The sequence below is a fragment of the Pan troglodytes genome, chromosome 14 (genome assembly GCF_028858775.2).
Source record: "Pan troglodytes isolate AG18354 chromosome 14, NHGRI_mPanTro3-v2.0_pri, whole genome shotgun sequence".
In the NCBI taxonomy this organism is placed as follows: domain Eukaryota; kingdom Metazoa; phylum Chordata; class Mammalia; order Primates; family Hominidae; genus Pan; species Pan troglodytes.
Genome location: NC_072412.2, coordinates 34,934,522 through 34,950,735, shown reverse-complemented (window position 1 = coordinate 34,950,735; position 16,214 = coordinate 34,934,522). Strand labels below are relative to the sequence as shown.

At 42.0% G+C, this 16,214-nt stretch overlaps 1 protein-coding gene across 4 annotated transcripts in view; it reads left to right on the top strand.

Moving 5' to 3' along the window:
* Positions 1-16,214, top strand: part of DCLK1 (doublecortin like kinase 1) — a 352,247-nt gene that overhangs the window by 290,106 nt on the left and 45,927 nt on the right. For all 4 annotated transcript variants that reach the window (XM_009426862.5, XM_522657.8, XM_003314115.6 and 1 more), the window contains 3 exons: positions 5,105-5,162; positions 5,657-5,776; positions 10,557-10,703. In XM_009426862.5, the coding sequence (XP_009425137.1) occupies positions 5,105-5,162; positions 5,657-5,776; positions 10,557-10,703 (325 nt within the window). The remainder of the gene's footprint in view (positions 1-5,104; positions 5,163-5,656; positions 5,777-10,556; positions 10,704-16,214) is intronic.

Sequence of the window (16,214 nt, the reverse complement as noted above, 5' to 3'; positions counted from 1 at the left end):
ATTTTGAGGCCCCATAGCAAACTCAAAGAGCAGAAAAGCTCTAATGAGCGGTCAGAGCATAAGTAGAGGGCGTGATGTGAAATGCCTTTCATCCCTAACTTTCCTGGCTCCCTGTGGACTAACAACTACGCGAGCCAAGGGTGGGGGTGATATAGTCATGAGCAGGGATGGTGCCCCCGGTGGCTCTTGGTCGTCTTCCCCACCTGCACTGCTGGCATTGCTTAGTGATATAGGCACCAGAGCTGAATTAAAATCCTTGCTGCGGATGCTTCTGTCTCTCCCACCGGCACCTATAAGCCTGAGGATGTGTGCAGCCAAGCTGCTGGCTCTAGCAATGAACATAAGCAGGCTCAAACCCAGCAGAACAAGCAGAGATCTTAGGGTCACCAAAATGCATTGCTTCCACCTAGAAAATCTTCAAAATTCTCAATAACCTCAACAAAGCGACCATGTGTCTATAGTTTGAAAGCATTTCCATCAGAACTGGAATTTGGAGGATGCCTTGTGCTGAAGCTTAGATCACTGCTCTTGGCTAGTGGATTACTGTTCTTCCTTCTTTCCTTCCTGAGGAGCCTCTGGCTCCTGAGAGCCATGGGGCCCTTGTCAAATTCAAAATCAAATTCCACTTGGGAGCTGTCTGACAAGACACTGTGGAATGCCTCAGTTCTCTGCTCTCTGCTCTTGGCAGTTATCTCTTTATGGAGGAGGCTGAGATTGGGCTTTGTTAGGATTACTTGGTAAACGGTGTGTTACTAACTCCTTTTTGCTAGTGTTGAGGGTGGTATTCCTGTCATTGTGCTAACTGCCACCATCCTCTGGAGTTTCCACAATATATGCAGAGCACCTCCTAGTTCAGGCTTATGCTGGGCACTTCTGGGGTTACAGAGAGAGACAAGACACAGCCCCATACAGAGAACTTTACCCACAAACAAGGATTACCAGAAATTCAATGAATGCTATGGGAGAGGAATGCTTGGGAGCTGCTTTTCCTTCTCAATATACTCTTTTTCTAAATCCTTCAAAACATAGCAAACAACGGCAACAAGAGAAACCATGTCAGCTTAGAGCATCCCAATCTTTGCTAGCCATTTCCACACCACCACCTTTTTTTGACACAGGGTCTTGCTGTGTCACCCAGGCTGGAGTGCAGTGGCAAGATCATAGCTCATTGCAGTCTCAAAGTTCTGGGCTCAAGTGATCCATTCTCCTGCCTTGGCCTCCTGAATAGCTAGGAGTATAGGTGCACACCACCATGCCTTGCTAATTTTTTTGTTTTTATTTTTTGTAGATGGGTCTCACTATGTGGCCCAGGCTGGTCTCAAACTCTTGATCTCAAGTGATCCTCCTGCCTCGGCCTCTCAAAATGCTGGGATGACAGGTGTGAACCACCATGCCTGGCCCATTTCTTTTTTTGACAAGCATTCTGCTACACTCCCTGGGTGAGGGGTGCAGTGGGCAGAAGACTGGCCTGAGTGGGGAATCACTCAGTTAAACAAGACAGCTGTCTCCAAACCATTTTTAGCACAAACACCAAAAGTTGGATTTAATTAAAGTTTGTAAAATTTGAAAATTTCCCTCTAGTAGTTTGGGTTCTAACCTTGGGTCACACTTAATAAGAAGGCAACCTTACAAATTGATTTCCCTTAGTCAAGGAGGAAGACAAAGTTTTCTGTTGCTGCTGTTTTTGTTGTGGCAAAGAGGGTTCTGTAAAAGGTCAAGAACATAATTTCAAAAACAAGCAAGCAAACGGCCTGTATTCACCTCACCAGTAATCAGTCAGGTCATCTAGTATTCTTCTCAGTACGCTCAAACGTAGACACCTTAAAGACAAGGATCAGGTCTCGTTCCCCTCTGAATCCACCAAAGAGCCCTGCGTCCCACTGCTGAATAATTACACAGGCACAGCAGTCCTCAGAGTTCGAGGTATGCAGGAAGGCGAATTCATTATATAAGATTCGATTTCTTGCCAAGTGTTTTCACTTAAAGCAGACACTTATATTCTTATTCTTATGACACACATTTAGTCTCCTAACACCTGTTTTCAGGCACACTTTCCAGACTAGCTACTTTCCTATAAACCTGTGATTCTAGGAATTAATTTTTATTATGTGGCTTTTATTATGGATTTTATTATGTGGCTTTGTAGTTTGGCCCTCAGGGAATCAAAAAAGAAAAGGTGCAACATTAATTTGGTGGTCCTCTGTGGAGCTCATTGTCTGCTATGAAATATGAGTAGATGTAATGGAAGGTTTAATCCTATTACGAAAGGTTGTATAGTGGAAATCCACAAGGTCTTTGTTCCTAGTAAGCCCTAGGTTTGCTGCCCTCTTCCCCTCAGCTGTAGGCTCAGGACAGAACCTGCTTCCTTGGCCTGCTGGGAGCCAACACACCCTCTGGCTCACTGGGGATCCTGCTTCTTGTCTGGCTGGCTGTAAAGGGGGTTCAGCCCTCCTGTGCTCTACACCAGCCCTGAGGATTGAATGCTTTAAAATTACTCCTTCAAGGGAAAAGAGCATCAAATGGCAAACAGGGGGAAATCACCAAGCTAAGAAACCACTTTCTCTTCTGACCAGCACGGTCCTGTCCATCCATCCCCTTTGTGGAGGTGGTGAAGGGAACGGCAGCTTTTATTTTTCAGTCTCACAAACATCCCTTCTTGCTCTCTGGCCTTGCCTGGGATTGCTGATGGTTACCCAGGCAGGCAGTGCAATGGTCTAGATTCCCTGCCATCCAATGGGACATGTTAAGCCAGATAGGAAATTGCTCATGTATTCCAACCTGAGATTTGCTTTATCATAATTTTTTAGTAATTTATGAAAAGCAGAATCCAGAAACACTTGAGCTTTTAGTTTTCCTCTTAAGTATTTCCAAGTTTGTAGACAAACTCTACAGGAGCCTCTTAAGAAGAAGCTACTTAGAGGGACCCTGTGGTCTTATAGGATATAGAGCTTCTACAATGAAGAATCTCTTCACACGTGAATCATTTCACTTTCTCATTTTCTCATTTATGTTTGCTCTTACATTTTAAATTTCTCTGTCACCCAGGCTGGAGTGCAGTGGCATGATCTCGGCTCACTGCAGCCTTCACCTCCTGGGCTCAAGCAATCTTCCTGCCTCAGCCTCCCAAGTAGCTGGGATTACAGGCACGCAACACCATGCCTGGCTAATTTTTGTATTTTTTTTTAGTAGAGTCAGGGTTTCACCATGTTTACCAGGCTGGTCTCGAACTCCTGACCTCAAGTGATCTGCCCACCTTGGCCTCCCAAAGTGCTGGGATTATAGGCATGAGCCACTGCCCCAACCCACGTTTTAAATTTCTAATGTTAAATATTTGGTTTACACTGCAGTGCCTTCTCCTCCTCTACCCCACAGTCTTGCTGGTGGTCTAGTGTTTATGTGGGAACATCTAGCACACCAAGCCCTGCATTTAGCCACAGCCTGGCTCACACCCCATCATGGCCTCTCTGCCCAGCCATGGCAGAGTCTTTGTTGAAAGATCAACAGAGACAGTGGCAGGGGCATCCTTGGGTTTCTAGTGCATTCCCTTCCTGAGTGAAAACTATGGGAATTCCTCTGGACAGCCGCATATCTGCAGGAGGGGAGCCCCGAAGCAAAGGGTTTACCTTCTACCACCTGAACCCCAAAGCCCTCTAGTGAGGAAAAGAGGCTTCAAAGTCATCATCTTGTGATTTTATTCAGCAGATAGAATCATAATTCAGTGTTCACTGTTTTTTGAGGCCGGCACCATGAAAAAGCCTGGAAGTGTCATGGAAGAAGCATTTTTAGAAGTAAATGACATGAAAAATTTCTAGAATGCCCTCAAAACACATTAACGCCTGGCTTCTTGATTCGCTTAGAGGCAAATCATTTTCTTGCTATAACCATATAACCAGGAAATCCCACTTAATTCACCATACTGAAGATTTTAAAGTCCTATTTTAAAAGCATGTTCTTAATTAACCTCATTACTATTTGTGTCCATTGGATCCACAAAATTGGCTTTTATCTATAGGTAAAAAGCTAGGCTCTCTCGATTTCACACCAGAAATAAAACAGCAATGCTTGTGAAATCGTGGTTTACTATGATTATGAAGTATGCATTGTGCCCTTTAATAACAGACGTGTTCTTGTGTTTGTCACTACAGTTTCTTAGCAATGTTAGCACAAATTAGGAAGCTGTTTAAAGGTAGCGATACGACTAAATCCTTCCTCCTACACCTATCACAGAGGAGGGGCGGCGTTCACTGTGCTATGCAGGGAGCAGGGGCCTGGAGAACTCAGAGTCCAATTTTAAAGCTGCCATGTGGCTTTGGGAAGTGAGTGGATTTCCACTGTCACCTTCATTTTCTTTCAATGAAATGAGACAGCCCATAAAAGGGCCCAGGGGTCCCAGGGAGCTCTGAAATAGATTTTATCCCTTTCTTTACACCTTGACCATATCATCTATGAGTTCTCCAGCGGAACTCACACAGGCTCTCACACTGAACTGAGGTCTAAAGAGCGTGGAGTGCTTTCTCTAGAGTCTTCAGTGTAATTGCATGAACATTCAGAAAACTGTCATAGGTGCCCTGGGTGGATAGAGAACCTCAGGAGAGACTTGAGGAAAGGGGAAGGGCGGAAACTCATCTCTGCTTTAGGCCGCTGCTACATCACTTCGGAGGGAAGGGGAGGGAAGAGTAACCTGGCAGCAGGAGGAGCTAAGACACACTAGCAATGCTAGTGTTTTCTTTTGTTTTGAGAGCAGGAGTGGAAGTTTATTAGAAAGTTTTCCAACAGTAAGAAAAGGAAGGAAAGTAAACTTGGAAGAGGGACAAGTGGGCAATTCGAGGAACAAAGTGCGAGTGCTAGTGTTTTTATTACAAGTATGGCAACATAAACAGCCCAAGATTTCTCTATGCCAGCAGACTTACTGTCCTTACACTTGGTCAGTCCATCAACATTTACATATTTATTTGTTTTTTTTAAAAAAAGGAAGGGAAATCCTTTCACAAAATATTTACAACATGATGCAAGATCTATGGGGTAGGAAATTGATCCCTGACAAAATAATTCAATAGATTTGAAGTTAAGTTTTATTTTAAAAACATGAACTTTCTCTTTGCAGATCGACTGCTAGAGAGTATGCTCTGAAAATTATCAAGAAAAGCAAATGTCGAGGCAAAGTATGTATAAAATTTGTTCTTATGAGATAGAGTGTTCAAGAGGTCAAAAGAAACACAAAGATCACTCCCAAACAAATACAAGTTCACCCTAAGGGTTGAATTTTGGTGGAATAGAATGTTATACACTTACTAGAATATAACTTTATGTATATCCCTGGGATAAAAGTTATTTGGAATGATTAGATATGACTTCTCTTCCTTATCTTTTTGTTTGTTTACTCTCTTCCCTTCTTCATGTGATCTAAGTTTCATCCCATTCTTTGCTATGAAACTGTAGTTATCATGATTGGTTCTGAATTTACAAGCATTATGTAAAGACCTCCATATCTATTGGCAATTCTAGGCTATATCTGAATATCAGAATATAAGACAGGCTCATTACATTTTACCAAAATGCATCTCTCTTGACCCTTACATAGTATAGTTGTACTCATTTGAGTTAGCCCTCCACATGTTTTATGGAAGCTGATGAAGATAACTTTTCCTTTGGACAGGAGCACATGATCCAGAATGAAGTGTCTATTTTAAGAAGAGTGAAGCATCCCAATATCGTTCTTCTGATTGAGGAGATGGATGTGCCAACTGAACTGTATCTTGTCATGGAATTAGTAAAGGTGTGTATTTTGGAAAGAAAGTAAGTCTTTATTGATGGCACCGCACTTGCCTATATTCTAGAGCTCTTTCCCTTATTTTCTCCCATCAGTATTCAGGTTCTCATTTCTGTACGTTGGCCCAGTGATTAGGAATGTTCACAGGAGAACGGTACACAAGGGCTCAAGTTCCAGCCTTGGCACAAAGAGGCCCATGACTTTGGGTCTACCTCTTTATGTCTCACTTTCAACATATGTAAAGTGAGAATACTGATAATACCTGCTTAATGGTGTTATTTTGGGGATGAAGAGATGGCTTCCACCAGTTTGTGTGACACACAAAGTATTAGGTACCAATACAATTGTTGTAATGGAAAATCATTCACTTTTCCATGAACTATATCCAAAGGTACCAGCCATCTTGTAAAAACAAGCTTTAAACTTTTAGTCACCAACATAATGGGAAAATAGCGCTGTCCTAATAATGATGTGAATAGTGTGAATAGTGTATTGACTTTCAGTGAATGTCATAATCTCATCCTGTCACATAATATTACCTTCTTATTCTATGAAAACATAGACTATGGGGATAGCCAATTGTTGATGATGGTTGAATGGAGATGAAAGGTCTCTTGCCTGTTCTCTCTCCTTCCATACATTTGACATTTTCGGGAAGTAGAAGTTTTAAAAAATGGCATGCTTCATTTTCATGAAGCTGTTGTGTTCTCAAGTCTTTTCTAGTATATTCATCAAACTGAACGTGTAAGTAATGTCTACCTTAGTTGGAGAATGTTGTAATTGGTTGCACCGCCTTCTGCATCAGCTGTGAGCACCGCCAGGGGGCGCCTCAGCCTCCCAGGGCATGTTTGGAATCCCCACACTGCTGACTTGAATGTGAGGTTTTCTCTTTTAAAAATTCAAGACGAGGAAAGCATTTAGTAAGCTAATCTGTGATGATATGAAAAATGTTCATTCTAGGGTCTTTAAGTTTTTGTTATTTAGAATTGCTTCACCTTAGACATATCGGCATTTTTTTTTAACTTAGTGGTTATTTGTATTTATAGGTGAAATTTATTTTTAGTCTACTTCAAATTAGGACTTCTTTCTTTCTTTCTTTCTTTCTTTCTTCTTTCTTTCTTTCTTTCTGTTTGAGATGGAGTTTTGCTCTTGCTGCCCAGGCTGGAATGCAATGGCACGATCTCGGCTCACCGCAACCTCTGCCTCCTGGGTTCAAGCAATTCTCCTGCCTCAGCCTCCCTAGTAGCTGGGATTACAGGCATGTGCCACCACGCCCGGCTAATTTTGTATTTTTAGTAGAGATGGGATTTCTCCATGTTGGTCAGGCTGGTCTCGAACTCCCAACCTCAGGTGATCCGCCCACCTCGGCCTCCCAAAGTGCTGGGATTACAGGCATGAGCCACCGTGCCCGGCCAGACTTGTTTCTTTCAAAGAATGGGAGCCTTTTTGTAGTAACAACGGTATTGTCATGTTTGAGGCTGAGGGAGGTAAAAATGTTAAACTGAAAATCCAATAAAGAAAAGTCGGCTGGGCAGTGTCTCATGGGCCAGGCGCAGTGACTCACACCTGTAATCCCAGCATTTTGGGAGGCCGAGGTGGGCAGATCACAAGGTCAAGAGATTGAGACCATCCTGGCCAACATGGTGAAACCCCGTCTCTACTAAAAATACAAAAAAATTAGCCGGGCATGGTGGCAGGCGCCTGTAATCCCAGCTACTTGGGAGGCTGAGGCAGGAGAATCGCTTGAACCCGGGAGGTGGTGGTTGCAGTGAGCCAAGATCGCACCATTGCACTCTAGCCTGGGCAAAAAGAGCGAAACTCTGTCTCAAAAAAAAAAAAATAAAAAAGAAAAGTCGATTTCATTTGAATAAAGAAAAAATATGAAGATTTTCCCGTTGGTGCTTTATTATTAAATTATCTTTTTACCAACATTGTAAATTATACTTTCCCCAGTACCAAGGAGTCTTTTTACAACAATGTTAATTTTTAAACTAACAACTTCAAGCCATTCTGTTGCCCTTCTATGTGCCGTTAGAATTTGATTACCCCCGGTTATTATTGACTTACCCCCACTGTTGCCTGATTTTTGGAGTGCTGAGACTAAATGAAATTTCAAGATGGCAAAGGCTCAGGCACTCTGAACGCATTTGGTGAGAAATCTTAGTCTGTCAATCGTGTGCTTGGTTAGGCGACTATGGTAAGGTCCTCGTTGCACTTAACTGCCTTTGTGAATTCTCTCTACATCACCAAGATACCCTAGAAAGGCCATAGAAGGTCTCCATAGCCCAGCGCTGGGACCCTCAATTGTGCTGCAAGACCATACCCTTCGATTTAATCTCACCCAGAATGCCCTGAGGACAGCTCGAGAAGCTTCCCAGGGAAGTGAAGGCCAGCCCCAGGCTTGACTTGAAAGACTCCCAGGACTTTTCCACTGAGACATGTGGGTGGGGTATGCTTCTCAAACCCTCAGGGCCCAGGGATGTCCCAAAGAATGCCTGAAGCTCTCAGACAAACAAGGCTCGTGTTCCGGACGGCAGTGGATCAGCAGTTAATGAGAATGAAATTCCATACTCATCAGGCACAGGACTTTAGCCTTCTGCCTCCAGAGGCGGTGCACACGCAGGCTGCCTATGTGTTCAGAGGAAGGCAGGCCTCGTGGAGGAGCTGGGCCTGCAGCTGGGCCCCGAGAGAGCAACGGGAGTTAGAAAACTGAAGGGGAGGGGATGGGACACTTCAGGAAGGGCGCTGTCATGAGGACAGGCTTGAGGACAGAGATCTTGGCCTGTTTGGATGGCTAGGGAAGAAATATCCTGGAGTGTGAGGGTCACTATGTTAAGTAGTGGCAAGACAGGAAATTAAACAGAGTGGAATGAAGGTTGGGGCAGAATATAGAAAGCCTCCTCCTTTCGGCTGTGGGAAAAGAATGGTGATTTCTTGAAGAGAGAAAGAAAATAGCGACATAATGTGTGGGAAGGTAGCAGTCGGTGTGCAGGATGCTTTGGATAAAGAGCTCACGGAGGGAAGCAGAACGGATTGTGAGACCACATGACAACAACCCAGGGATGAGGCAACAGGAGCGTTTGGCGGAGTAGGAAGGCCCAGATGGCTGCGAAGGAAAAACGTGTCCAAGAAAGGACCGATAAGACCTGTTGACTGCATCGTTGAGGACAAAGAAGAAAGGAGCCAGGTGCAGTGGCTCACGCATGTAATCCCAGCATTTTGGGAGGCCAAGGCAGGAAGATCACTTGAGGCCAGGAGTTGGAGACCAGCCTGGGCAAAAAAGTGAAGCCCCATCTCTACAAAAAAAATAATAACAATTAGCCAAGCATGATGGCCTGCTCCTGTGGTTCCCGCTACTCTGGAGGCTGAGACAGGAGGATCACTTGAGCCCAGGAGTCTGAGGCTGCAGTGAGCCACGATTGTGCTACTGCACTCCAGCCTGGGTGACAAAGCAAGACCTTGTCTCTTATTAAAAAGGACATTACAAGATGCCAGGAGCCCAGATAACTGGGACTGGTGGAATCTTTGCAGGGTCTCCATATACAGCCACACATGCCCTGTGGTGGAACTCCAGGGGTGCTGTTCACATAGACCACGGTGACTGTCCCACCTCCTCAAGTGGTACAGAGACAACCTGAAAACCTGTGTGTAGCAGCCTTCCCTTTGAGAGAAGCAGAAAGTTGAAAAAACTATTCGCTTTGAAAAAAAAAATTTGTGTGGTTAGCTTGAGAACCGTTGCAGCTTGGGGGACAGTGAGAGAAGTCTCCAGAGTGGAGACTGTACAGGGGCACAAAGGGCCCAGGCCCGAGAAGCAGATTTGAAAATCATCGGCCTACAGGGGCTATCTTTTTGCTTTAGCTATTTTAAAAAGAAAACTGAGTTCCTTAGCGCATTAGGTAACAGACGATCACAGTTGGTTACTGTGCATAGCGGTTTGGTACACTGTAGGCAAGCATGATGCACATATTGATAGTAAATCAGACCCCAATTCTCTGAAAGGATTTTTGAATAAATGGAACTTAGGTTGGAACTTGAAAATCATTCCATTTTACCAAAAAGCAATATATTTAAAAAGGAACAAAGGAAACAAAAGTTCAGATGAATAACAGTCCTAGAAAACTTTCTTTGAGATTTCCCCCCCTTCCTCCCTCCTTTTCTCACTCAGCTTTGAAATGAAGTTTCTGGTCTTTTTCTCTGTTCCTTACAAAGGAGCACAATATTGAAAAAGAAAACACTATGCCCACTCTCAGAGAGCTAAATCTAGTGTATGAAGGGGATTGTGTGTGCGTGTGTGTGTGTGTGTGTGCATCCTAATAATTTCACTAGGCAGTAGAACATTTTCAGTGTGCAGTTTGCAGTATTACCTGTTCCTCACTGGAGGAGGTGAAGGATTATGAATTTGAACTGTGGCTGGCAGTCAATGTGAGGCAGGTAGCACATGCCACTGGGATCTTCACGTGTCACAGTCCTCTGCCCTGGAGATCCAGCTGCATCTCCTCGTCCCCTAGCTGGGATCTGTGGAAATGGCCATGTGTCTGGTGGTGGAGAATCCTCACGCTGCCCCTTTCTTTGAGCTCTGGGGGAAATGCCACTGGCTTTTGTAGTGGGTGGAGAAATCACCATTCAGCCTTCGAGCCTTTGAAAGGAAAGTAGCAGGAAAAGCCTTTAGGAACCCAAAGATTCCACATCCATTCTTCCTGTCCTTTGGGGTTTGTCAGTGGCCTCTGCAGGTGGCCCCACTGGCCCGTCTGTTAATGTGCTGCTCCACCTTCTGTTCTCTTCTCAGGGGGGAGACCTTTTTGATGCCATTACTTCCACTAACAAATACACCGAGAGAGACGCCAGTGGGATGCTGTACAACCTAGCCAGCGCCATCAAATACCTGCATAGCCTGAACATCGTCCACCGTGATATCAAGCCAGAGAACCTGCTGGTAAGAGGAATTCCACCTACAGGGCATCCTGAGTTCCAAGCACTCATGAAGGAATATGAATATTTCTTTTTTCTTTTCTTTCTTTTTTTAAAAATTTACCTGAAAGGTTAATTTCCAGTTAGCCTTCAGGATCTAGTTGGAAACTAGCCTTTTAGGTTGATCTAGATGAGTTAATGCGCACTTAAGAACACCTGATTTATTAGCAAACAAAAACCAGGCACAAGAATGGGAATTGAACTCGCGAAGGGTAGGGCTGTATTGAACACCTTGGGCTAGGACAAGATAGCGACAAGTTACACAGACACAAATGTCATTTATCTTAGGCACTTTTATGTTAGAAAGTTTTTACTTGCCAGTTGGGGCAACATAGTGAGACCCCCATCTCTACAAAAAAAAATTTTTTTTAAATTAGCCGGACATTGTAGTGTGTGCCTGTAGTCCCAGCTACTCAGGAGGCTGAGGTTGCTGGAGGATCGCTTGAGCCCAGGAAGTGAAGGCTGCAGTGAGCTGTGATCACACTACTGCACTCCAGTCTGGGTGACAGAGTGAGACCCTGTCTTGAAAGAAAGAGAGAGAGAAGAGAAAGAAAAGAAAAGTAAAAAGAAGTTTTTACTTGGGGAAAAAAAAAGGAAGCCCTTTTAGACTTTTTTGGAGTCTCCCAACTTTACAGCTCAATAATATGATCCAAAACCTAAAAGAAAAAAAAATTATAATTGGTTTTTAAGACTCTAGCCCCTTAGCATAAAAACAATTTTGAAAAAGACTAATTTTTAAAAACGGAGACATCCTTCCCCCAAGGTTACACTATTTGGTTTGCTTTTCATGTACTCTACATCTCTGGGGAAACCTTGAGAGATCTCCACAAAAGCAAATGGGGGTCCTTCCTCACCCAGTTATTAAGGGGAATACATAGGAAAAAAAGAGGAGGTACAGACTAAGTATGGGGTGCTTCACTGGGAAATATGGGAGTAATATAAATGTTGCTGGCTCTTCAGGCTGGAATTTTAATGAAATATATTTCATTTCTATATACTGTGCATATATATATATATACATATATTTATATATATATCTTTTCCCAAAGATGCTAGTTCTTCTTTTACTTTCATTATCCACCCCTGAGCATCATGTATAAATATATGAGTTCTGTTACTTTGCCCGTCTCTTCAGAAATCTGGGAAAAGAGGATTCTCTTTCTAAAGTAGTGTTTCTCCAGGGTGGTCTAAAGACTCCCTGAATCAAAATTATTCCCAGATGCCTGTTAAAAATGCAAATTTCTGGGCCTAGATGCAGCCCTTCCAAATCAGAATCCAGTGACTGATGACAGCTTGCAGAAATCCACAAGGCAGCCACCTCCCCCAGGTAACCCGCATACACACTCAAGTCTAAAAGCAGATGAGCCACCCAACTCCCATGACACAAATAAAAGCTAGTAAGATCCGCCATGATGGAGAACCATCTATGTGCTTGGCCCTGTGCTAACGTCTTTACAGTCATTATCTTGTTTCGTCCTCACAGCAACCACATTGGGTAAGTTCTATTACTGTCTCATTTCATAGGTAAGGAACATGGGTACCTAGAAGTTAAATGACCTGCCCACGGTTGTCACAGCTCTTAAGTAGAAGAGCCAAGGTCTCAACCTAATTCTGACTTCCAGAGCCTTAGCTCTTACCACTACACTACAGTAAGCTCTGCATTAAGGAGAGGTTAACTGAGTACTTGCTATGTGTCAGGTACTGTGCCAGGGAACAAGAGAGACACGTGTCTTCATGAAGTTGATGCTGAAGCAGAACAGCTAAGCATTCAAGAAATAAATATTCACACAATTAGTTAATTGCAATTATGCTGGTAATCTTGTAGCTACTGGCTAATAAAAGGCAGCCGAGGTCAAGTGACTGAGCCCTGACTTAATTGCACCTTAAATTCCTCATCTTCACAGTAGCCTAAACATTCTCTTCTGCATAGTTGCCTCCATCAACTGCAGCAATTTTCTCTCATCTGCACTCATTTTTCCTGTGTCTTGAATTATGTAGGATTGTCTCATGGGAATGAACTTACAACTGGGCTTTTGTTTAAAAACTTCTCTAAGCTCCCAAACTTCAGCGACTGAAAATTAAAGTTTCATTTTCTTTCCTTTTTGCTTTTGCTGCTCAGTTTTGTGTACCCATTGTTCACTTACTCCTCGCTGAAGTGTTATCTATTTCTGTAAATGCCATAAGTGATTACATTGGAGTGCACTTTTACTAAAATTACAGTTTATGTGATACTTCTAATGTATTATGCTCATTCAAATATATTTTACTTTAAATTACCGCAAAAGAAAAAAAATGTTCTCTCCTTTCTTTTTCCCTTCTCTTCTAATTTAAGAAGCTGAACTATATAGAGAAACAGTTGCAGTCATTTATAATGTAGTTTTAAAATATCTATATGAAAAACTAACTAGATTTTATGCTCTTTTACAGTGATTTCTGATGGTAGGGATTAGGGGTTGGTGAATTTTGCAGGGATAAATCTATTATAGGATAAAATAGTTCAAATAAGTTTAGCAAAACTTAACACAACTTATTCTGTCCTGGTTTAACAAAACTAGGATGATGTCACTAATTGCACATGAGACCACTGTTGATTTCACATTCTATTGAGAGTTGTGGAAATAAGAGAACCATCACAGAAGGTAGACCCTCACACACCCAGGATTTATAGTCAGATGGACAAAAGTTCAAAACCAAGCGGTTCACTCTCCCACTGCCTGGTCTTATGACCTTGAGGAAGGTACCTCCTTCAAGCCTTTATCTTTAAGGGGATTTGATGAAGATAACATAACTATTAATTTCCTTTTGAAAATTTCCCCTTTCTTTGTAATTAAAAATGAAATTAAAGTATTCCTTAAAATAAAACTGCCTAACGATAATATATGTAGTGAAAATCACTTTTTAACCCTTTTTTTTTTTGATATTGCTTTAGAAATTTTATTATTCACCCATGCATGGATTTGCCACCTCATGGCAAAATGTAAAGCTATAGACTATTTTTTGAAAATGTTATAATGAAGTTAATATAAAGATTTGGAATCCATTTACTTATTATAGGGAAACTTATCAAATACATAAAAAGACCTCACAGCATACTTTGTTTTACTACGTTATAAAAGGCCTTCTAAATTGTAAGACTGACAACAAGATTTTTGTTAGCTAAGTGTTAGATTAATATTTGTTATAACTAGCAAAGTATTTTTAATACATATCTAATTCAGCTATAGATTTCATTGTACGCAGTATAATTGTGTATTAGAACTTTTAGCGTTTTTTATTTTTAATTCTTACAGAACAGCATAAAAATGTAGCCTGGTCTTAAGGATCTGTATTGATTGTATGAATGATTTATTTAACTCTAGTGTTTGGTTGGGTTAAAGTATTTTGATGAGAAAATATGATTTGACTTACAGGGATGTTTTCAGCCACATTTTAGGTGAAAACCGGGCACTGACCCAATAAAAAATACCCCTTATAAATTTATTATTGTATTTAACTAAAGTTTTTCCCCCCAAATTGATCATGCCCATGATTTTATATGGTTCTTGTTGCTTTACTGGTTGTCGTGCCTGGTACTTAATAATTGTATGGACAGGTGGACGTCAGAGTGGATGAGCGGAGTGAGTGAGTGAATGAGTGATACTTCTATGAACAGAGGACAGAGCTGCCTGGCAAGCCCAAAACATTCCCAACTGGCCTGTTAGATGGAGTTCTCACACTGGCCTCAGTGTAAACTTCACTGAGCAGTGGGAGAAAGTATGATGCTTCTCCAGATGGGCTTAGGCATGGGACCACTGTGTATGTATGCGTGTATGTGTGTATGTGTATATGTATGTGTGTATGCATGCCATGATAGTTCATGACTAAAGGAACTTTTTGCTTAATTAAAAAAAAAAAAAAATTAATACCTTCAGTTTACACAAGTCACCACTAGATGGCAAGCTTGTACCCTTAGCAATAAAAACCATCAGTAGCAGCTTGTGTTTCTTTCAGGGACCTGGGCAGGTCTTTCAAAAATGTGTACACAGATGCCTCCTCCTTATGAAAATTAAATCTTTACTAACAAAACTATAACTCACATCACTCGTTTTTATTAGATTCCAGAAACAAACATAGTCGTTTTCTTCAAATATAAACATTCAAAAATCTTTTCCCTCCCAAAGTCCCCAAGACCCTGTAGGAGAAAAACTGCCTCTCCTTGGCTAGAAACTCTGTGTTCAAGTGTTTGTGCCTGCTCCCAGCTGCCCATCAAAATGACATGTGCAACTCATGGTCCTTGTTTTCACGCAGTGGATTATATCTAGCAATAAGCTAGTCCTGTTCCACCCAAGTGACGATGACAGGTTGTGCTCCAGCTCTTCCTAGTTTTCAATTCCATGCTCACAAGATAACATATTTCCTTCACCTTAATCCCATGACTCTTAATTCCCCAAATAAATCCATTTGGTGATAAGATAGCTAACTGCACTGGTGGACAAGATGAGTGCCACAGAGAGAATGGGTCTAGAGGTCATGGACAAAAACACAGAACTTGAGCCCTCAGAGTGTATTGACTAATGGATTGGAGGTTACCCAAAGGAAGGGAGCCAGTGATCTTCTGTGAGTCTGGCCCCAATCCTGCCCTATTCATCATTACCAGTGACTTCAAATGAAGATGAATTATACCAATGACAGAAGTGAAATCCAAAAATATTTTTGGCTCTATAAAGGTCCAAAACTGGTAAGAAGAAATTAAACAAGAGATAAACATAAATCCCTAGAGACTAAGTTAGTTTTGATGTAGTTGTGTTATTGTCAATTTCAGAAACAGTAATGGAATACTTGGCCTGACTGCCGGTCAAAAGGCTATTAGTTGACCTGGAGAAAGCTGTTCGTTCAGTGTGAGTCTCAGTATGACAAGCCTGCTAAAAATATTCATATGCCCTTAGACTTCTTTCCCTGAAAGAGTCAGGAGAGTCCTTGGTGTGGCTTACCATGTTACCCCTTATGGTAATACTCTGAACACATTCTGTCTGGGCCTGGGGTTGACCCAGAGAAGGGATGTACCACTTGGGGCATGGTGATTCTCATCAAATATAGGAAAGGCTGCCACATGGAAGACGGGATAACTTTCTTGTACTGTATATGACAGCATGGAACTAAAATTAAAGAGAAGATATTAGTGGGCAAGAGATTTAGGGTTAACTTTAGAAAAACTTTTTAATAATCTAATTTCTTTGAAATTTAAATGTCCTTTATTACTGGTAGCTTGTAGTCATTGTAAGTGTCCGGGCAGAAACTGAACGATCCTTTTTTTGGGGGTGTTTAGAAAAAAAATTCTACTCTCTGAATTTGCATGGAAGTTGAGGGAAAATAGAAGACACAACATTTTCCCAAAGCATTATTTAGTACCGTAATTGGCCAGTTACTGTACTAAGTGTTTACTGGGCCTCTTGTTCAAAGACCTGTGATTTCATCAGGGAGATGAGGACAGGAAGGA